Source organism: Pelodiscus sinensis, chromosome 1, assembly GCF_049634645.1.
Source record: "Pelodiscus sinensis isolate JC-2024 chromosome 1, ASM4963464v1, whole genome shotgun sequence".
Lineage (NCBI taxonomy): Eukaryota > Metazoa > Chordata > Testudines > Trionychidae > Pelodiscus > Pelodiscus sinensis.
The window spans coordinates 81,751,275-81,775,290 of NC_134711.1; the positions used below are offsets into that span (position 1 = coordinate 81,751,275).

Below are 24,016 nucleotides of genomic sequence, written 5' to 3' on the forward strand. Positions count from 1 at the left end.
TGGCTTTTCTGCGGGGCTTTCATTGTAGCATATTAGCTTAACAGCAACTCTATTAATAACAATATTCTGTAAACAGGAACATTCTGCCTGGAACTGATTTGGTCCAGGGCAGACCAGCTACTGACAGCTTTTTGTGGAAAGCCCAGACCACACACAGGTTTGCAGGGCTGCAGCTAAGGGAGGAAGTGCTGGTACATGTAGCACCCAGGTAGGTGGCAGGGAGAGTTGGGGAGGAAGGGAGGGCTTTCCACAAGGAACAGGACGTTGGTGGCCCATGTAGCTACATAATACTTCTCTCTATGCTCCCCAGGCACATCTACACTAGGAAATTATTTTGAAACAACTAAATTTGAAATAAATAACTCCCCAAATAACTATTTTGAAATAAGCTTATTCTCCAGAGAAAGCAAGAGTACAGATTTTGAAATAACCAGCCTATTATTTCGAAATAACGGGCTTGGTAGTGTAGATGCTCTGCTTGTTATTTCAAAATAACTCCCTAGTGTAGATCAGAGCTCCATGTGCAGTGTCCTGCCCTGAGACTCTGGGCCCAGGCTCAGTACATCCTACTACCCCTGCTTTCTATAGAACGGCCTGTTTGTAGGCAGGTCATTGGGATTGGTGTCAGGGAAGGAAGTGCATGGATGTACCTATCGCATAGAGCTGGAAGTGACCTTGAGAGGTCATTGAGTCTAGTCTCCTACTCTCACAGCAGGACCAAGTACCATCCCTGACAGATTTGCCCCAGTTCCTTAAATGGCCCCCTCAAGGTTTGAACTCACCATGTGGGTTTAGCAGGCCAATGCTCAAATCACTGAGCTATCCCTTCCCCCTGGAGAGTGAAAAGGGATGTGTTGTGCAGCCATAGTGCTTCCTTCCCTGCTGCAACCCCACAAACTTGCTTACAGTTGCTGTCCCAGTCCTTCCTTCCAGGACTGCAACACAGTAATGAAACACTGGGATTTGCTGAGCACTGACTGCAACCCCATAAGCTTTTTTTTCATTTATTGGCAACCACCAAGTAATGGCAACCTTTGGCTCTCCACTGAGGAGCTGCTGATAATTGGAATCTACTGAATCTTTGTTCTTTACACGTATAAATGAATTCACCATTGCTGAGTCCTTGAGAGGTGAAGTCCTATTATGCTCATTTTACACGTGGCCACTGAGGGACAGAGACAGAAGCCAAAATTGTAACAGTGTTAACTAATTTTGGGTGGCCAATCTGAGATACCTGGGATCTAATTGTTGAGAACATTTGGCATGTTTTATAATACTTTATATGTTCAGCAAAGGCAGAGGTGAAAGTAAGCGGCCTTGCCCTGGTGCGCAACGCCAGCACGAGCTGGCTGAGCTGTGGCAGAAGCCAGCAGGGAGCTATTTAAAGAGCGGGCAGGGACCTGGATTGTAATAGGACAGTACCTGGAAGAAATTTTAAGTTACTTTCACCCCTGGGGGTTCTCATAGACTTCAATTTCCGTTGTGAGTGCAAATCAGACACCAGGGCTGTGTCTACACTGGCATGAATTTCTGGAACTGCTTAAAACGGAATACTATTCCGTTTTCAGTTTTTCTGGAAAAGAGCGTCTACATTGGCAGGCTGCTTTTCCAGAAAAGCCCTTTTTCCGGAAAAGCATCTGTGGCCAATGTAGACGCGCTTTTCCAGAAAAGAGCCCCGATCGTCATTTTCGCGATCGGGGCTTTTTTTTCCGGAAAAGACTACTGGGGCTGTCTACACTGGCCCTTTTCTGGAACAGTGTTCCGGAATAAGGACTTATGCCCGAGCGGGAGCAGAATAGTTTTTCCGGAATAGTGGCTGATTTTGTACAGCAGAGCATCGTTGCTTTTCCGGAAATTCAAGGGCCAGTGTAGACAGCTCGCAGCTTATTCCGGAAAAGCAGCTGATTTTCCGGAATAAGTGGCCCAGTGTAGATACAGCCCAGGTGTTTTAAACTGGGTTCCCAGAAAACAAGGCATATTTGATTAATTGCCATCCATGTCGACATGGATATATGTGATTTGCCCAGCATCACATATGAACTCTGCGGCAGAGGCAAGGATAGAATACATTTCTCCTTGACACTATTCAGCTGCCTTAATCATGAGATATCCTTTCTCTTCCTGCCTTCCCTACCCCATCCGTCTTCTGACTTCTGCAACACATAAAACAGGGATCCTGCGTGCAGACAATAGCTTCAATCCAGCCTGTGCAGTGAAAGAGTATTTCTTTTGGATGCAATTTCCTAAAATTTTAAAATAACAAATTGAAAAAAGTGTCACAAAGAATCATATGGAACTTCTCCTCTCATATGGATGAACAGCAGGATTGGGATCTATAGATTCAAGCACAGTCCTTTATTACTCGATCTAATGCAATAACAAGTAGCAGTAGAAGGCTGTTATCTTCTGTGTCAACCTAGACTAGAGGGGGCGGACACACATGTTTGCCAGTAGATTTCACAGCTATTTGCTAGACAGCAAAGGAATGATGAGACTGTTCCAGGTTCTGCAGAGGAGTATTTTCTAGGGATTACAGACCCTTTGAACTCTCTCTCCCCAAGCCTTTCACTTCCTTATCCCCTCTTCTGATGCTATCCCTCTGTTCCTTTTCTCCTTTTCCACAGCTCCATATATTTTCCCTTAACTATGTCCTCTGAAACAGCTGACCCATTTTATTTAAAACTTAAAAAAAAAAAATCAGCCTGAGGTAGGAACCCAGTATGGAAAATTTCAGCATGTACAATTTAAGCTTCTGGAAGTTACAAGCAAGTGGAAAAAGGGTTGTATAATGGAAACTTAGGCAACCTTAGCTGTAGTTGCCACTACCTGCACTGCTCTAATACAAGTCCCTTGGTCAGGGCTGAAGGGCAGGAAGCTGAAGCAGTGAAACACACTTCTAAACCATTTAAGGTCCAAAATTAAACTTCCCTCTGTTATTGTGAAGAGAAAGTAAACCAGTTCTAAAAGTAAAGAAATGCACATTATGTACCTGAACTATTATATTAATATGATTTTAGTCATCGTAACTGTGAAAGATGTTGGTAACCTTTATTCTTTTTAATTTCTTCAGTTAAAATTCTGAATTTAGGGTCTCAGTGTAGGAAATTTGTTTTACAAAAGTCTAAAACAATTTTTAAATCCATTTTTAATTTCTCAAAGTGAAACAAGTTGTTGATTTCAGATGCTTTTTGTCATTCCAAAGAGACATCAGATGTAAAATGAAATATATTTCTTTATATTGTATATTATTATACATAGGGGAGAAACTCTAATAAAAATGTATTTTTAACAATATGATTATCAGCCTGCTCCCTGTGTAATGATGGGCTAGCCACTAGTGTATACATGTGAGAGTCAGATGAATAGAAATGCATGATTTACCAGAATGTCATGGATAAATTCTCTATGAAATGCTAAATACTTATTTACCCAATAGACTATATCTGCTTTAAAGGGACTTGGTGTAACTTTAAATATCTGTATTTCTGTATGTGTTTATATCCCTTTTCCTGTCCTATATTGGGTAATAAAAGGATTTGTATAAAAATACCTAAAATTTGCATAAAACGTACGTTACCCAATAAAATCTATGCCTTTACCTCTGTGCCTTTAACGTTTAACTTAAATACTGGTTTGTTCGAAAGACTGGAATGGCTCCTCATGGATCTCTACCCTCTGTAGTATTCTATATTATTGTTACATGGCGCATCTGGGAGTTGTTGGCTATTTATTCCTGTCCTTTGTGTTCAAATTGAATTTCCAAATGTAATGGATAAATGAGGCCTTTGCAGTCATAAGAAGATATCCTAATTTGGCAAACCTGTTTTTGTGTGTGTCTTTGAAATGTTTTAGACTAAAGCAAGTTCCTAATTCTATTTTGCTGGCCTGCTAAAGATATTCATTAAATTCTTCAATATCTTCAGCTGACTCATTAATTTGGTGAAGAATACATTATTTATTTTTGTCATTAAATATTCTGCATGTGAAGTTTCATTTTGTTTATCATAGGACCTAGTGGATTGTTTTTCTGATGAGTGAATAGCAACAAACATTAATTAATTCCCGGATGCATATGAGTGAAGAGATAAACAGAGTTCAGTGAGCTGCTTAGATAGGTACATACAGTCTCACATGGTTGAACTGAATAGCTAGAAGCCTCATGCCACCTTGTGGCAGCCACACGGAACCATAATCACAATGGCTGCACTGTAAAATAAAAGTAGAGTAGACTCTACTGATTTTGGTTCTGGGATAGTTTCCAGTTAGATAGATACTCCTAAAAATCCAGTTAACATGATAATATTGAGATTCTTAGATATCTGTATCAGATATGCAAAACAAGGTTAGAATTAAACACCAGCAAGTGCTAAGAAAAAACACAGAATTGGTAGCTTTACATTCCTATTTTTTTCCTGATTTAGAATTAGCGACTACTTATCCTATTTGGACACCTAAAGCAGTAGTCAGAAAAGGCAAAATGACTAGCTCTGATACTTGAACCAATGGTTAGGGGTAATACAGGCTGGACCTCCCTGGTCCGGCACCCTTGGAACCTGACCGGTCCCAGAGGAGGGATTTTGCCAGACCAAGGAAAGTAATTTCTGCCTCTGCCCCCACTACTGACTCCCCCAGCCCTGGACCCGCCGCAGGCCCCTCTGCCGTGCTGATATCCATTCCCCCTTGCCTGCTGCGTTGTGACATGGGAGTGCTGGTCTTCTGTATTTTTGTGCTAAGAATTATTATTAGTGCCTTGCACCTTCCTTTGCCAAACTGTTTTTAACTTCATAGAATGAATCCTACTTACAGATTAGGGTTGAGATGACCCTTGAGCCTACTGAATGCCTCTCACATGGTGCTGTCTTTTGTCCCTTTTAGGCATGGAGAGTGCAATCACATTGTGGCAGTTCCTATTGCAGTTGCTGCTGGATCAGAAACACGAGCATCTGATCTGTTGGACATCTAACGATGGGGAATTCAAGCTACTCAAAGCAGAAGAGGTGGCCAAGCTGTGGGGACTCAGAAAAAACAAAACTAATATGAATTATGACAAGCTGAGCAGAGCACTCCGATACTATTATGACAAGGTAAACTGTGTTGTTCTAAAGCAGATTAAGAAAACAGAAGCATAAACCTCAGTCCAAGCTCCCTGCTCAAGTCTAGCTGCTCCTAGGGTTTCCTGCACATTCTCTCCATCTCTGCCTCATGTTCACTCTGACTTCCACCTCGCTTATATTCTGCTAGAATTAACCATATACAATAAAGATGCCAATTCTATGGGTGCTCTAAGGTTGGATCACCCATGGGGAAAAAATAGTGGGCACTCAGCAACCCCTAGTGGCTCTGCCCATCAGGAGTAGAATGGGGCAGGAAGAGGTGGAGTAGGGGCAGGGCAAGGTCTAGGGTGGAGCTTGTAAACAGGAGAAACTTGCATCCATTTGCAGAATCCCACAAACTTCCGTCCTAGCATGTCTATAGCTTTCCTACCTTCACCTGACATGCTTAGCTTGCTATTTCCCTATTACATATGAAATTACATACCAGTTGAATGGCAATTCGATCCAATTTATGTCACTTTACTCCATGCACTTACTTATATGTGCTTTCTTACCAACTTACACCATTTACCTCCCTACTGGATTTGAGCCAGAGATTTCTGTGCATGTGGCATCCACTTACATATGATTTAGATTTTGCCCCTTGTTTCTGTTCTGCAAATTCAATTACCTTACTGAGTATAATATCTTCTAATGGGTAGCTGGTATGTATTTATGCTATTCTGTAGTGTATGTCAGCATCCCTAGAGGACAGCTTCACATAGGGAATGTAGGCATAGATTTGGCTCAGTGTTGTTCACTGCTGATACTGTGCCAAAATATCTGCTGGGTAGATTAATGTAAAGATGTTTTTCAACCACTGTGTAAAAATGGAATCCTACATAGAAAAACCTATTGTTACTTGGAGTTATTTAGAACTTTTGAGTAGGCACATTTTACCCTGGCTTTAAAACATTCTGAGCACTAACCCACCCAAATAAGGTCAATGGGAGCTAAAGAGGTTCAATACCTCTGAAAACCACACCACTGGAGTATATTGGGAAGGACATATGCCGTGCTCCATCTAGGGTGTGTGTCTGTGCGGCCGTGCACAAAAAATTCTAAACCCGCCCACCACCTCCACAGAGCTGTGCAGTAGCACTCATCTTCCTGCTGCCAGAGCTTCAGGGCGGGTGGGACTGGGGCCGTGTTGGGGGGTGGCTGCTCTGACTGCCACTGGGGCTGAGACTGCATTGAGAAGCGGCTGCTGTGGGGGTCATACGTGTGGGCGGGCAGCAGCTGCTGCCAGGGATTGGGACCACGTGGCTGGTGCCTGGTAGGCAGCTCCTGCCTCCAAGGATTGTGGCTGCGTGGCTGGCAGGCAGCTCCTGCCTCCAAGGATTGTGGCTGCATGGCTGGCAGGCAGCTCCTGCTGCTGGGGATTGGGGCTGCGTGACTGGCAGGAGGCTGCTGCCACCGAGGAATTTTTTGTTTGCCTGGCCTGGGGTGGTTTATTGACCTGGCCTCTGGCCAGAAAGACCCAAGCAGCAGAGGTAATCACCCAAGCATTACAGTGATTCTTTAATGTCTGGAGAGGCTGTGGGTAAGGCAGGGTGTTCAAATCCAGTGGTCCATATCAGTGCAGTCGACATTCCAGCGTAGGGCCCACGCTCTCGCACAGCTTCACGAGGCAGCACCTCCGCATCTCTGGCCAGGGGCTGTCACTCCCCCATGTGAAAAACCAAAGAACTGTCCCACACTATAGCTAATGGTGCAGTACAACTCCCACCCCCAAATCTCCAGGCTATTCAGCTCTAGGCAGCCACTCAGGCTGAAGTGCAAGTCACCAGGAGGGGCCGAGAAGCAGCTTTGCTACAGCCCATTGCTTTAGACTGGGCAGGGATTCTTCCGGGGCTCTGGCCCCAGCTGCCTGAGGAGAGAGAGAGTTCCAGGGCTGCTGAGATGCTTGTTCCCAGGGTCCAGCCCAAAGCCTGACTGAGCTCCCTGGGACCCGGCTGCAGGACGGGAAGTGGCTGTAATGGAATCTAAGGGAACTGGAGCCGCTGCTGAGCTCCTTGCTACTGACACGAGAGCTGGTGGAGACTGTTCAGTGTTCACAGGGGGTGGGGCTGGGGGCAGCTGAAGGAAGGGGGCGAGATGGGGGATTAGCTGTGTAACAGGGCAGAAGATGAGGCAGGAGCTAATGCATCTGCACAGTAAGTGCAGATGCTTTCTTCCATAACAATTTTTCTATATATAATTTTTTTTTAGTAACTGGTGGGTGCAGTGGGGGCACACATCCGAACAAGCGCACGTGACCTCAATATTGGTGCACAGGACAAAACTCACTCCACTCATGGGTGGAAAATCTTAGAGGGAACACTAGTCATAACACCTCCATTAGGGTAAACAGTGCCATAGTAACTACTTTACTGGCCTTTCAGTTGGTGTCTAGTCTAGTCACCCACTTTTCTGGGTTAAGTAAGATGTGGAAGCAGTAGAATAAAGTATGTGGTGATAAAGAGAACAGAGAGTAACAAAGAATTTGTTGATAAATTGAGTTTAGCAGAGGGATGAATGCTTGAGGGAATCATAATATGTGATGAGGTACTAGAAAGACAAGTTAAAGGAGGACTTACTGCACAACATTGGAGGTATAAAAAATATCTAGTGTGGAGTTCCCCTATCTGGATAGTAGACTCCTGCTTTTCACCTACTCTGGTACGTTGAATGACTATTGTTTTATTTCAGTTCCAGTATTCTTTATGTGATTAAAATATTTATTTTTTACAGTGTGTTCATACTTATTATTCCTACTGTTTCTTACAAGCTTTTCAAAATCAGGGTTAATGCTAATTTTAATTTGTTTTTTTAAAGTATAGTTATTTATGCTTACTGGTCTGTTCTCATCTTAATTTTCCAGGAGCTAAATGAGATGAGATTATATCCTGCAGTGACTCATGCTAAAATTTAGCATGATTATGGCAGGTTTGCATGTTCCACATGGCAGGGGAAACCAGACTAATTTATTTCTGAATTGAGCTCAAAGTATAGTTGTCATTTATTATTTGTGTTACACTAACCCTGAAGGGGGTTCCTCTTGTATTAGGTGCTATGCAAGCGGAATTAACAAAACAAATCCATTCACTTTCCCCAAAATCAAATTGTTTTCTATGTATTGAACAGGATTTGGTAAACTGATATTTTTGTTGTTGCTTAAACAAGAATTTTGAAGGAGTTCTAACAGGCTAGTGAAACATCATCAGGGTAGGATTTTAAAGCCATAAGTACTCTGATAAAAAGATGTTAGGATTTCAGTGAGAAGAAGCTAGGACCCATTTAAGTTTTCTCTCTTTAAGACCTTTTGAAGGTGGCTTGAAAAGCACAAAAAGATTAAGAAAAGGATATTCTAGTACAGAAGGATATGATTTTCTAACCACTCAGCATGGTGATTTCTTCCTCATTGAGCACTAAAGGCTCCTGCTCAGCATGGGGAAATTCACATCATTATATGAGTCCAACCTCTCCGTTTATAAACTTGACTGGGATCAATGCACACAGAGTGCCTGCTGGTGAGCGAACCATTTGTGCCTGGCTTCTGCTGGATAAAGCCATTAGTTTAATACAGCAAGTGGCTGATTTTATGTTGTTTGAAAAAGAGAGACAAATCATTTGTCCTTGGCGGTGCTTTCTCTCGAAATCAGTTTTTCTCCAAGAGAACTGGAACACCTCTTTATGTGACAATGCCCCTTCGCTTGTGTGTCTTCCCTTCGTACATACCTTTCTTCATGGCATTTGATGCTTGTCATCTTTTCAGTCAGTCCATCCTCCCTTTTTTGCTTGCTCTCTCTTTCAAAATGCTTTAGCTTAGCACCTCCTGGAGGACTAGCTGTATCCCCTATGTGCCTCTTCCAAGATGCTGGTATCCTGATAGCCTCTTCCTAGGTGTCATCAGCAGGGTTTGAACCCCAAGCCAAAACCATGGGCTGTTGCTATGTAAACTAAAGAAGTAACTCTATTGGCTGGTGGCAGCAGAGAGACTTCTCTGTGTGGACTAGCCAGAGGTTAGCAGGTGATCTGTGCTTTGTTTTGTTACACTAATTCAAAAGCGGTGGGGCGAAGTAGAATGCTGGCAGGGAGCAGCAAAGGCAGGGTAACCTGCTGCAGGACTTGAATAACTGGTAATACTGGATAAGCAATTTCAGTTTTTCAGGAGAAAGTGAAAGGTCAATCAGCAAGGGATTAAATGTCAACGAACCAGGGAAGAGCCAAGTATCCAACACCTTTTCTCTCCGTATTTATTCTGGCCCATGTGTCCTCCCATGGTGCACAGCAAGAGGGGAAAAATATATGGGAAGAACCCTAGTGGGGCCACGTGGAGGGAAAATGTGACTACATGAGATGCTTCACTAACTTCTGCCAAGCACGGTAGGGTTGCCAACCTTCAGGATTGTCCTGGAGTCTCCAAGAATTGAAGCTTAAGTCATGTGGTGAAACCCCCAAGTATACATCCGTTCCAACAAAACTGCAACCCGAGCTATGTTGCCATGGTTGGTGGATGGCTGCAGTAGAGGTCAGAGTAGGAGCTGCTGGGCATAATCTGCAGGGCTTGATACCAGCATCCCTTCATCTGGAGGGTTTTTTTTACTGTCTGGGACGAGAATGCAAGTGTTCCACAACTCGGCCCACCCACTACTGCAGTTTAGGGGCCTTCAATCTAGCAGTTTTGGGCTTTTCTCTCTGCCCTCTCTGCTCCTTCCCTGGGTGGCGTTCTGCACTCTGGTGCTCCTCCCTCTTTCCAGGGAGTGTCTGCAGCCTCCAAACACTGCTTCCTATTTCCAACCAGTCACTACCCTTTCCCGCCAGCAGCCTGGTGTTACAGGCCCTGTCTGCTCCTGCCTATCAATTAGCTGCCTGCTCCCTGGCTCTTCCTCCAGGTGCAGCCTATGGAGTTAATTGGCCAGACTGTCTCTCTTATCTGCCCTCAGGCCTGGATGTGGTGGATACCCCACTACACAAGGGAAAATTATGTTGTTCTGACCATGTTAAAAAATTCAGATGTCTTTGAATAGTGAAGACCAGCCCTACTTCTTTTAGCAACTAAAACCTCTGAAGTTTCCATCCTCTTTAAGCATGCTCCATCCCTTCCCAGCTTCTGCAAATAACCAGACTATGGGCACCTTTCCCATAGAGAAACTGAGCAGTCTCCCTTCAGCCCTGGACAATAGGTGTGAAGCAAGGCTTTCTGTTACGGTTGCTCCCAGCTGCTCCGGGCTGGGCACTGGAACTGAGAGCAGGGAGCCTGTCTCTCGTGTGCTCAGTGACAAATCCCTCCTCCGTCCTCAAAACTCATACTACCATTGTACTATTGCTATCAGTCATTCTGTTTGCTCAAGTGGCAGAGGCCTGTGCAGTGGATCTAAAAGTTCCTACCCTGATGATGACTTTTGTGGGCGTCTGTATGATTTTAGAGGGTGGGATTTGTTTTTTCAGTTAAAAAGAAAAACAAACCGAGGAAATTTTACACACACACACAAAGCTAGGTCAAGAGACCATTATGGTTGCAAAGGTAAGCACACACAGTTTAGGAAATGCTAAAATTAAGATTGCCAGTGCAGACCCCTTGTATGCATTATGATACTGTCTCTAAATACATGTTCACATTTTTTTTCACTGCTTCATTAAATGCGTAGGATGGACAGTGGTAACTTAATGAGCAGCTATTCAGTATTTTATTTTCTCCTCATTGTTGATTGTGTGGCTCCAGGCCTTATTTACTGCACACTATTCAAACCTGGCTCACAGGCGGAATTATTAATGTCAGTTTCAGTTAATATCTGGCCTGCTTGGTTAGTAGGACAAAGAGAGGAGGACATCTTACACTCTTGCTCCATGCATTATACTGACTTCTGGCTTCTGTTTGTTTTCTGGTAAAACTCAAGGTGTCGAGTCTTTAAAGTCCTATTTATGATGATTCCTAGCTATTGGAAAGACTGCCTTGGTCTCCAGGTACCATTGCAACAGTTGAGTATGTTCTTGCTAATAGTTTCTTGCTTGTTTGAACAGTTAAAAGCCAGCAATGGAGAGTGGTGTCATGGGCTGATCAAAAAAAAGCTGTGGGTTGGAAGTGAATGAGAGATGGTGGTGTGGGGACAGGCAGTGAAAGCCTGGAAGGCGAAACAGGGGTGACTTATGTGTGAACCAAAAGAGAAGAGAACCAGCAGAGAGATGTCAGGATTGGTGACATGGCCAAAGTGGTGGGCTAGGTGAATATCTGGGGACTAGATTGCACTGGTGAAGGCCAGAGAACAGGATGTTGCACTAATGAAGATGCAAGATGAGGAGAGCCTGGACAAGAGTTTTAGCTATGGGGATGGACAGGAAAGGCGGTATCTTGCAGATGTGATGGAGAAAGACTTGGCAATACTTAGACTTAGCCTGGAAATGAGGATCCATAGAGAGGTCTGATTTGAAGATGATACCCTGGTTATGGGCCTGAGTCAAAGGCAGGATAGTGGTTTGATCCACAGTGATCGAGATAGACTGTAGAGAGGAGGTCTTGGGGAGAAATATTAAGAGTCTTGTTTTAGCCATATTGAGCTTGAGCTAACAGCTAGACATCCACGAGGAGGTACAAGACAAATAGGCTGAGATTTTAGCTTGGCGAGAAGGAGAAGGGTCTGGAGAAGAGAAGTAGATCCTTGTGTCAGCATAGATATGGTAGCTGAATTACTGTTTGCAGGTGAGATTACCAACAGATAAGATTGAGATTGGAGATAAGGCTAGAGTCCTCTGGACCCAAGGAGGAGTGTATAAACCCTGTACCAGTTTAGAAGGGGTTAAGGAGCTGATCTGGGCTGAAATAGCACCATCCCATTGCACTTGCAAGTCATGCCAGCAGTGGAGGAGGGGTTGAAAATCATGACACTCAGTCAGCTCAGTAAGAGCAGCTGTGGGTGGGGAACAGATTGCTGAGCCTTCAAACTCCCAGGAAGAGGCCTGGTAGGAGGCAGAACTCACACCCTGGCCTAAAAGGAACAGGGCTCCCCTGCGCAGAAGAGTGGAGACTATTTGCTATCATTTTTGCCAGAAAACCAGTGGACTTTGAGTTGAATTGTGGTCCACTTGGGGCCCTGTGAAGGAAGAGAGGCCAGTATGTTTCTTTTCCTTTATTTTCTTTGGCTACTTCTGAGCTGTTTGTATGTTCCCCAGAACTCTGAGAGGGGAGAAGTATCCAGGAGGGTTCAGCTGGAGGGCTGAAAATCCATCACTGCCAGAGTGCTATGGACCACCCCACTGAAGAAACTGGACCTGAGAGAGTACACAGCCCCTGCAACACCCCAAGAGGGTGCAGTGTTAGGAACAAGCCCTTGACAAGTCCCTACAGAAACCTGAAGGGGCCAGGAGGATGAAGAGGATCCTTCAAAGGACATTATGAAGGCGTGAAGTAGGAAGAGGACTAGGAGAGGACAATGTTTCATGGAAGCCCAGAGAGGACAAGGATTTCAAAAAGAGGAGAATGGTTGATTGTATTGAAGGCAGATGACAGGTCAAGAAGGATGAGTCCTGGTTCTGAGTTTTGGCTAGGAAAAGGTCATGAGGGATTTTGATTTCAGTGGAATGCAAGGGTTGGAAGAAGAAGTGGAGAGGGTCTAGGATGATGGTTATTGTATTACCATAGTGCCTAGGAGGTCCCTTTGTGGAACAGGGCTCCATGTGCTAGAGACTGTGCACACAGAACAAAAAGTCCCTGTCCCAAAGTGGGTGGAATGGAAGGAGGAGAATGCCTGAGAGGGATTGCCTTTGGTGAGCTTAGAGCTTAAAGGGATAAGGGAGAGAGGCAGTAGTTGGAAAGGCAAATGTACTCAGGAATATGGCTTTTGTGGAACAGGAGAGATTAAGCATGTTTGTGTTGTGAGGGGAAAGAGCCAGAGGAAGTGAGAGGTTACAGAGAAGACGTAAGGAGGGGAAGAGATGGGGCACAAGGGAGCTCAGGAGATGGGATGGGGAAAAGTGGAAGAGTTAAGGGAGGGGAACAGATGAGAAACTTCTGCATCTGAGAGGGAAGGAAGATAGAGTTGTAGGAGGGGAAGGGAAACAAGCTGAGGAGAGGAGGAAGATCATTTGGAATTTCGCTTGGAAGAAAGTAGCAAGAACCTGTGCAAAGAAAGCAACGGAGGCAGAAGGGAAGTGTTTGAGGAGGGAGTAAAAAGTTGTGAAAAGGGGACTGTGATTGTGGATGTGGGACTCAATTAAATTGTAACATTAGACCTGATTAGCTAGGAAGGAGGAGAAAACAAATGTGTAGTGGGGGAAGTTGGTCAGTCACAGGATTTCCACCAGAGTGAGAGAGCAGACATGGAGGAAGTGGCTGTTTGGGGTGGGGAGAGCTAGGGTTGGAGGTTGGCAGGGCATATCTGAATACGAGAGGAGCGAGAAAGGGGCGAGGAGAGGGAAATATGGAGAGAATAAACAACCGTGTCAATGGAAGAGAGGGCTGAGCAGAGAGCAGACTCGATGTCAAGGAGTTTGATGGATGGATGTCATGGAAAGGGCTAGTGACAGGCTGTGAGAGCAGGGGCAAAGTGTGCAGAAAGAGATCAGATGATGGTCAAAGAGGGGGAACTGAGAGAGAGAGACCAGAAAAAGAACAGGAGTGGGTGAAGAACTAGTCAAGCAAATGGCTCTTTTGCTGTGTGGGAGAGTTGAACTAGGGCTGTAGGTTGAAGAGGGGATGGGAGGAAAACATGCCGCCAAGGTTCAGATGGGAGTAGAAGTCACCAAGAATGAGTGAGAGAGATTGAGAGGACATAGGAGAGAAAAATCAGGAGCTGAGATGATAGGAGGGCTGAAGGAGGAGTTTTTTGGACAGTAGATCCTAGCAGCAGGAAGGGGAAAGAAGAGAAGAGTGGGGGGCAGTTCTGTTCAGAAGAAGAGAAAGTCTGGGAAGGGGGAGGTAGAAGGGATAGGAAGTGGCAGTAATGGGAGAGAAGAAGCACAACACCCTCCCCATGGTCTGATCCAGGGTGGGGTGAGAGAGAGAAGGAGAGGCCTCTCTAAGAGAGAGCAGCTGTAGAGGAAGTGTTAAAGGAAGGGATCCAGGAGCTAGAGGGAGTGAGACAGAGGCTGTGGATGGTTGTAATATTTTTTTTTAAAGAGATGAGTGGGCCTTCTAGAGACAGCGAGAGTAAGGGAGGAGGAAAGAAGGGGGATGGCAGAAGCATAGAAATATAGGGAAGGAGGCAGCTCCAGAGATCATCTAGCCCTGCCCCTGCCATGCTTATGCAAGATTAAATATGCATACAAGTCCTTATACGCATACCTAGTGTGCCTGTAGCGCTCTACGGTCCGTTTTTATACTTGTGAGCTCTTTTGGACAGGGGCCATGTTTTTGTTCATGCACAATGGAGTTGAGGGGCTGTGATAACACTAAGTGGAAGAGTAAATAACTGCACAACACTAACTTCCTCTCTGTGCCCTCCACTCAGGACTATGAACTAGGAGAGGAAAATACATAATTGTGTAGTTAATTGTTCTAAAATCAATGGTAAAATGCTAGAGGTAAAATGTATTGTTACAGAAAGCCTGTCCGTGCACATGTAGTTATGATCATTAATTCTTTTAAATATGAAGTAAAGCAAAGGGGGGGAATAATTTTCTGCTTTGGAAAGATATCCTGGTTCCAAAGAATGCTATAGGGAGGTACCTTATTCTGGGCCTGGCATAAGCACATCTGCTGTTAATGCGAAGTTGGGACATTGCTGGAATCATACGATACAAAAAATGCCTATGGAGCAAGAAGCTTATTTTGTGGCAACTCAGTTAAATATCTTCACTGTCAAATGGAATAGCTACAGAATGTTTGGATTGCATCACAAGGTGGCTCATTAGCTGGAGGTAATAGCAGCAATATAACGAATGCTCCAGATTCCAATCTCACTTACAACCGTGACTGCAATCATTGTCTTAAACTATTCATGCAAGAATTCTTGACAGTGAAAAGTTGAGAGGGGTCTCTGTTATACAGGACACACATTTGCTTCCAGGTTTTGTCTAAATCCAGCAAAGTACAAATCTACCACTTTGTCAGCTCATTCCAAAGACACAATGAGAACAAATTGTATCTGGTACAGAATTCAACCATTAAAAAAAATAATGAAATACAATATGACAAACATACTCTCACACAGTTTTGTGTTTTTATTTACCAGCATCTAGCTGGTAAATGCACACTAGGGATATTAGATAGTGATTAATTGAATAGTCATGTAATTGGTTACACAACTATTTGATAGTCCCCGGGGGTGGGACTGGCAGCCAGTGCACTCCTGGAGAGCTCCCTGCCATCCCACGCTGCTGCCTCTCTACCAGCAGTTGGTACACTCCCAAGGTGGCAGGCAGGAGCCAGTCAGTGAGGGGAGTCAGTTTAAAAACCTACTCCTTGTGCAGACTGGCTCCTGCCCCGCACTGCTGCCTCTGTATCAGAGGCAGCAGCACTAAGGTGGAGGTTAGGGGGAGACACTCCGCAGATCTGGTGTTCATGGGGAGCCTGCTTAAAAGTTGGCTCCCCATGGTACCGGCTTTTGCTCTCCCCAGCTTGCTGCCTCTGATACAAAGGCAGCAAGGTGGGGGGAGGGATGTGTGTAGTCAATAAGATTAACCAATAAGCCTAGGCTTATTGGTTATAGGCTTATTGGTTAATCGTGTATTTGACTACACATTGACATCCCTAATGCACACTCCAAAAATACTCTGGTGTAGAAAGCAGTAGTCATAATTTCATAATTTACAATAGCCGGGTTCTTCGTTCTGATCAAAGGATAGTGCTGGCACTCTTCAGTAGTTTGAAACTTTAAATGCAAAGAAATTAACTGTTGAACAAGTCTCTGCATTCATCCATCTGGTAGAAGGAAAGCAAAATGAGGGAAAATCTAGATGCCAGCCAAACCAATATTCACATGAAAACTACTTTTGCTTATGTGGAAAAAAATTGCTGCTATCAATAGGGGAAAAACTCCAGATACTACTTTGCTGTCAGGGTGGACAGACAGCTCCCAATGATTCATAGAATCCTAGGGCTGGAAGAGACCTCAGGAGGTCACTGAGCCCAGCCCCCTGCCCAAAGCAGGACCAATCCCAACTAAACCATCCTAAGTAAGGGTTTTGTCAAGCCAGGACTTAAAAATCTCTAGGGATGGAGATTCCACCACCTCCCTAGGTAACCACCCTCCTAGTAAAATAGTTTTTCCTCAAATCCAACCTAGACTTCCCCCACTGTAACTTGAGATGGTTGCTCCCTGTACTGACATCTATCACGATTGAGAACAGCCTCTTTCCACCCTCTTTGGAATCGAAATTGAAGGCTGTTATTAAATCCTCCCTCACTCTTCTCTTCTGCAGACTAAGTAAGCCCAAATCCTTCAGCCTCTCCTCATGTGTTCCAGCCCCCTAATCATTTTGGCTGCTCTCCGTTGGACCCTCTGCAATGCGTCTACATCCTTTCTGTAATGGGTGGGAGGGTGGGGGATACAGAACTGGAAGCAATACTCCAGATGTGGCCTCACTAGTGCTGAATAAAGGGAAATAATAATTTCTCTAGATCGGCTGGAAATGCTTCCCCAGTGAATCCTAATATGCCATTAGCCTTCTTGGCTACAAGGGCACACTGTTGACTCATATCCATGTTGATTACTCTAGGCCTTTTTATAGAGGAATCCCAGCTGCATGAGGAAACCCAGTTACAACATGGTTGTGTCCTAATCACATAACATGGTTTCGTGTTGTCTGCATAGACCAAATCAAATCGAATTATGATCACATTACAAAAACTAAGCTAACAAGGTTCTCTTCCATTGGTTTTCATATGATTTGGTCTGGTATGCACAGGACAACTCATGTCCCAGCATGGTGAGGGCACAGCCATGCTTTAACAGATTTGCCTAACACGAATGGAATTCTAGCCTAAAGCCATGGAGGGGGTGACAGCCTCTTAGCCCTAGTCATCCCAAAATCTCCATGTACTTTATGAAGCTGGGTAAGAGTTATAGGATACCTGTTTTGCAGATGAGGAAAGAGCACCAAAGAGGCTAAAGTGATTTGATGAAAGACATGCAAAAAGCCAGATGCAAACCTTCCCTTAGAACTCGTGCAGCTCAGACCCTGCTCTGAACATGACAGAGATGGGGGCTAAGCAGTTTGTAAATTGAGGAAGTGAAGTCACTGGAGCAGCTTTCTGCTCCTCCAGCTACACTAACACTACAGTTAGTCCTTTTCATACAGTACCCTGTATGGCACTAACCAACCCCAATGGCTAGACCAGTAGATGTGAATAAAAGCGAGTTTTTCCCTGAGGTACTCTCTCAGATATTTAAACAGAAGGTGGGGAAAGTGCCTGTGGTTGCTCTTCTGATATCATGGTGAAGCTGTCTCAGCAGAAGCAGTTAAGATCTCTTCTGGGTGCCCATCCTTCAGAGTCTGGTCTCATATACCTTTCACATTTCTGCAGGGGATGCAGCCAGGAACAAAGAAAGAAACCTGAAGGTGAACCCCCTCCCTCCCTTTTCCTAAACCTAATTTGGGCATTTCTGGCAACACACAGGACAGCGGTATTTCAGGAATGGCTGATTAATTAAATTGAGTTCTTATTTTCCCCAACATTATGATGGTGGGTTCTTAGGCTCAGTATTTCAGAGAAGCATCCAAAATGTTTCAGGAGTCTGTAAACTCAACCTTTCAAGCTCTGCCCATCATTCGTTATTAGGACTTCACTGCAGGCAAAGCACCGAAAGAGCCCTGTACTAAAACACATCTAGACTGAATAATAGCAAAGGAAGCATAAAATCACCAGCCAATTCAATTGCTTTTTATAGGAGCATTTCTCTGTTTCAAGCTTACTCTCTTAAATTTATTTAATATTTCCCTGCTGGGAGTCAGTTTCCAACGCAACATCCACTGCCAATACTAGATGCAACAAGCCCTCAGGTGCCAGTAGTTTTTTAAAAAATATTAAAATGTTGGGGAAAAAAGCAGAAGTTGTGTTCTGGGAATAGTCTTGAGTTAATTCAAAAATTTAATACGAGGTATAAAATTGAGTCAGAGTGAAGTAAAACTGATAATGATGTTTCAACTATACCAGAGCAGACAAAAACATAAGTCCTAAAATGAAGCCAGGAGAATCAACATTCACATGCATTTAGGTTCCAAATATCTTCCCAACTACAAAAAGCAGTCTTTTGTAATCATTTTCATCATGTAGACAGATACAAAACATACAACTCAGACTGGAGGAAGGATGGGGTTGCGGTTAAAGGAGTTGATTGGGAGATTTGGATTTAATTTCCAGCTTTGGAGATTTCTTCTGTGAACTTGGACAAGTGATGTTCACTCAGTGCATCTAACTCATTCGTAAAACCATGCTTCCCTACTTTACAGGGAAGTTGGTGAGGATAAATCCACTGATGTATATGCAGCTTTCAGAACCTACAGTCATAGAAGTCATGTAAGAGTCTGGGTACATTAATAGGAATTACGGCTGAATTTCTTTTTTAAAATCAATAAAACAAACAGTTCATGAAAGAGGACAGTGGTCTATCTGAGAGCTGGTTTGCAAAGTCTTGGAATAGCTATTTCTGGTTGACTGAAAAAGAAATTAAGTTTACAGGAATAATGTAAGTTCTCATTCAGTATTACTTACCACAGAGCAGAGTTTTTACCTTATAAGAAACAGCTGTGCACCGGAGAGAGAAATAGTCTTCAGAAAGGTTTTAAAAGGGGAGAATCCTTCATCATGGACCCGTAGATCTCAGGAAAACAAACTCATTTCTGAAATATCTGAAAAACTGTCCCCTCCCTCCCCCAGTTCCCTACTTCTTCCTTTCTATGGGTGTCTCATAGGCTTTATGGTCAGAAAGGGCCAGCATGGTCATCTATCTTGACCTCATGCACACTGCAGTCCACAGAACCTCTCACCCATTCCTAGAAGGTGGCAACCCCCCTCCCCCCTAGGCTATGTCTACACTGCAGGCTTCTTGTACAAGAACTGTTTTGCGCAAGAGTTCTTGAGCAAGAGCATGTCCACACTGGCATGTGCTTTTGCACAAGAGCGTCCATGGTAGCGTGGATGCTCTCTCGCGCAGGAAAGCTCTGATGGCCATTTTAGCCATAGCGATTTCTTGCGCAAGAAAGCTGTTGTCCGTCCACACTGCATTCTTGCGCAAGAGGGCTTATTCCTCGTGGGGAGAGGAAATTCTTGTGCAAAAAGCCCTCTGTTCAGAAGCTTTACTGTAAATTTACTTGTGCAAGAACGTGCATGCAGTGTAGATGCTCTGCAAGTTTTTGTGCAAGAATGGCCGTAGACGTAGCCCCAGTGTCTCTACTATGCTGACCTGAGGGAAAATGTCTTCCTGCCCCCCAAATATGGCAATCAGTTAGACTCTAAGAATGTGGGCACCACCAGCCAGACACCTGGAAAGCAATTCTCTGTAGTAAGTCAGCCCTCTTCATCTAGTTCCCCATTACCAGTCATTGGAGAGATGTGGAGATATTTGGTGCCAGCAGTTGCAGATGGGCTATATGCCATTGTATGCAGTCTCCTCAGACCATCCCCTTCAGAAACTTACCAAGCTCCATTTTGAAACCAGTTAGATTTTTTTGATCCTGCTTCCCCTCTTTCTTTTCAAGGACTCATGTCATCTGATGCCATAATGTAAGTGTGCATATGAGGTCATACAGTGATCGTGTAGGTCTACACTGTAGTAAAGAGGGGACAAAAGCACATCAGGGCACTAAGGGTGTATCTAGACTACTGAGTTTTGTCGACAAAAGTCCACTTTTGTCGACAAAACTATACCAGCGTCTATACTACCGCTGAGTTCTGTTGACATAACGTCGACAGAACTCAGCAGTTTTGTCGACGCTGGTAAACGTCATTTTACGAGGCATAACACCTTCTGTTGACAGAGTTCTGTCGACAGAAGGTGTTATTGCCTGTAGGGTTGTGTCTAGACTACAGGGTTCTGTCGACAAAGCAGCTTGCTTTGTCGACAGAACTCAATGTGTCTGGACGCTCTTTGTCGACAGAAGTTTTGTCGACAGATACTGTCGACAAAACTTCTGTCGACAAAACCCGGTCGTCTAGACGTACCCTAAGGGATTTAGGGCTTGGTCCCCATTGAAATAAAAGCCCCAGAGACATTAAAGTGAATTGCATTGGGCCAGTAAATTCTTTCATTTGGGCAAATACAAAAAAATGCAAACATTGTACTACAGGTTGAACCTCTAAAATCCAGGACCAGCAACATCCTTCCAGCCCACAGATATTGTTGGACCAGAGCGCCCCAGATGGCTATATTCAGGGACTGGTCTGGGCAGGTGGTGGGGAGCGCAGACCTGGCAGTAGTGGGGCCGGCGTGGTGGAGAGCGCAGCCCCGGTGCAGCACAGTGAGGAGCGTATCTCTGCCTGAGCCAGAGGCAGCGGGGCCGTTGTCTGGGATCGCAGTCTTGACTGGAGCCCAGGAGTGTGGCCCAGGCCAGCAGCCAGAGTGCAACCCTAGTCAGGGTTAGTGAGCTGGGGAGTGTAGCCCCAGGCGGTAAGCACAGCTCTAGCAGGGCTGGGGGCAGCAGGCCTGTGGTGGGGAGCAGGGCCAAAAGCCAGGAGGGGAGCCTCCCCTGGTCCGTCGTTTGTCCCGAGGGTGCTGGTCCAGGGAGGTCCCACCTGTAACAACATACATAGCAGGGATTTTTTTTCTGTGTTTCTATTAGTTTTTGTGTCTAAGTAAAAGATTTCCCTGTACTCACTCCTGAATCTGAATCATGCCGTGAGGGAGTAATGCCTTGTTTGTGACATCAAAGAACGTGCAAACATTTGCATTTGTCACAAATTTAGCTCATGTCTCATGACAGCTGAAGGGTTCGTGATCACTGTCAACTCGGTACAAGATTTTTGTGACTAAATCTGCATACTAGCATGTGCATGCTGTCATAGAGGTTTCATGCACTACACCTAATCTGAACATGTTTTTTTGATTGATAATTCACAAATATCTGAAAGGAAATATTTAAGCCTTAAGGATCAAAGAGCTAGGCTTTGAGAGAGAGACAGCTGAGCGTCCTACAGTATGATAGCCCACCTAAAAGCGAAGGAGTTTCAAATATTTTCCCCCATTGGAAAGCAAATATTCCTGAGCTGTTTCATGGGAAGAGAGTGGAGGTTAATCCATGCTGAGGCCTGTATAGTGTAGAGATGGCAATTTTGTTAGACACTAATGTGCTGAGGTGTGTAGCATAAATATTTAGGTAGGTGGATGGAATCAAGCCCAAGAGAGAAAGCGTTGGAAAACTCACTGAAATGCATGTCTCTGAGTAGAAAGCAGTGTCAGTCTATATAGGTGAAGCCACATAAGCAACCACTGCCTGTCATGCTGACCAATACTTTCTCATTCTTTACTTGTACTCTCTGTCTTGGGCCATCTGTTGTCACTCGTGTTCTATTGGGAGTGTAGGCTCTGTGGGGTAAGTCTGTGTTTTTGTGGCTTCTAGGCATTATAATACAAATAGAAAACAATAATAATAATTAATAATACACTCAGTGCATCCAAATCACTAACCTAGTTAGCATCCCGCTTTTGTATTCACAGAACATCATCAAGAAAGTGATTGGACAAAAGTTTGTGTACAAGTTTGTCTCCTTTCCTGAGATTTTGAAAATGGATCCTCATGCTGTGGAAATCAGCAGAGAGAGCCTCTTGCTGCAGGACAGTGAGTGTAAGATGCTTTCTGAGGGCAGAGACCAGCACAAGCACACTATGTCAGCGCTGAAAAGCACAAGCCGTAATGAATATATCCATTCTGGCCTGTACTCTTCTTTCACCATCAACTCCCTGCAGAACCAGCCAGACACTCACAAGCCAATCAAAACAGAGAAACTCGAGGAGAAGTCAGAAGGAAACATGCCAGTGGAAGAAGTCAGGACTGTTATAAGATTTGTGACAAACAAAACAGACAAGCAAGTGACGAGGCCCATTGTGTCGTTGCCATCGACGTCCGAAGCAGCAGCTGGCTCTGCTTTTTTCGCTTCGTCAGTGTCTGCTAAAATATCGTCTTTAATGTTGCCTACTACAGCCAGCATTTCATCTACTACTTCGCCGTCTTCATCGCGGTCCCCGTCTCTGTCTCCTAACTCTCCCCTCCCTTCTGATCACAGGAGTCTCTTCCTTGAGTCCAGTTGCCACGACTCCGATTCCCTCGAGCCTCTGAACCTCTCATCAGGTTCCAAGACAAAATCTCCATCTCTTCCCCCAAAGGCTAAGAAACCCAAAGGCCTTGAAATCTCAGCTCCACCCATGGTTCTTTCCAGTACCGATATCGGTTCCATTGCCCTCAACAGCCCAGCACTTCCCTCGGGATCCCTGACTCCAGCTTTCTTCACTGCACAGGTAAGACGTGCCTCTCTAATAGACTCTTGTTTCAGACCAACCGGTCCTAATGTGGTTGAGGCTGAATGAAGGATCTTATTTACGTGCACATAACTTTGGCATTAAGAGGAGTCTATGGTGAGGGAAAAAAAGCATAGGCAATGCCTGTAGAAAATGTGGGAAGTCAGTCCTCTCTCGCACACACTCCAAGCGCTTCCTTAGTAATGTGGAGAAAAGTCATTACAATTCACAGAGCGTGTGGAAGGATAATGAGACATTCAGTTGGGGCAGCTGTTAACATCAGTCAGCTATCACTTATATTCAGTTTCAAGGTAAGTCGAAGAGGAAAAGGCCAAGAGCCAAATACAAATAGTTACCTGGTCAAAACGTGGACATGTACGTCATGGAATGCATGGCTGGTTGCTTTAGTACCACTCACTGTACCCATTCATAAAGTGTGACATTTTCATTAGCTTTCAGAGCAAAGCAAATAAATTGGTTTCTAAGAAAGGACTCCTAAGCCAATTTCAATTTCAAAAGGCCTTACAGGTTGGAAAGCATTTCCTGCAGTCTCCTTTCTGCCATTTGTTTCTGTTCCCTGTAAAATGGATGTTAACTAATTATATAATTGTAGGAGTGTCACTGTTGAACAATAGTTGTGCCGAAGGTAAAGTTCACTATAAATAATGTTATTGGACAAACCTAGTAATTAAAAGGACAAGAGAAAAGTCAGCAAGAAGCAGATGATTTAATACTTGCGTCATCCCAGGTAATTTGTAACTGACTGCACCACCGTAAAATTAGAGAGGAAATTGTTTTGTAAAAATATACAGAGTGAAAATATAGGAATAAAAGTTCACGCAATCAACAGTAAGTGAAATTTATTGAATTAAAAAAACCAAAAAACAAGGCAACAAATATTAACTCACTCACAAAAGCAAGGAAATCTAGGGTTAACATTTAAGCCTTATCCTGAATTTACCAGATAGTATGCCTTCTTTTTATTAGAGCCCTGCAGTATTTAGGCGCAAGGGAATGATTTAAAACAGGCGTGGGCAATATTTTTTGATGAGGGGCCACTCCAAGATTGTGGGAAGTGGTCAAGGGCCACACTCTTCCATGATATTAATGGAGATGTGGGGTGTGGGATGGAAGTTGGGTGCAGAGGGGAGCTTGGGATAAGGGATTGGGGTACAGGAGGGCATATGGGGTCTGGGAGGATGTTTGGGTGAAGGAGGCAGTTGTGACCTGGGGCACAGGCTTGGGGTGCAGGGGTTTGGGTTGTGACTTAGGGCAGGGGACTGGGGTGCAGGATCTGGGAGGAGGTATGGGTTCAGGAGGGGTCAGAGGGTTTGGCTTATGTGGGGTTGGAGGGTAGGAGAGGGACAGTGCATTGGGGGGACGGAGAGAGCTTGGATGCCAGAGACAGGCTCTGGCTTGGAAACTTACCTGGGTGACTCCCAGCCAGTAGCCCAGTATGCTTCTCAGGCAGCCTCCTTGCCCACCCTGCCCCTGCAGAGGGCCACGTGCATAGATGAATAAGAGCCTGAGGGGAAGGGGGAATGGGTGCTT

The 24,016-nt window shown here is 44.6% G+C and overlaps 1 protein-coding gene across 3 annotated transcripts in view; it reads left to right on the forward strand.

Moving 5' to 3' along the window:
* ELK3 (ETS transcription factor ELK3) overlaps positions 1–24,016 on the forward strand; it is a 56,304-nt gene that overhangs the window by 22,556 nt on the left and 9,732 nt on the right. For all 3 annotated transcript variants that reach the window (XM_006118283.3, XM_075933740.1, XM_014571086.3), the window contains exons 2-3: positions 4,876–5,084; positions 21,668–22,465. In XM_006118283.3, the coding sequence (XP_006118345.1) occupies positions 4,878–5,084; positions 21,668–22,465 (1,005 nt within the window). In that variant the 5' untranslated portion in view covers positions 4,876–4,877. The remainder of the gene's footprint in view (positions 1–4,875; positions 5,085–21,667; positions 22,466–24,016) is intronic.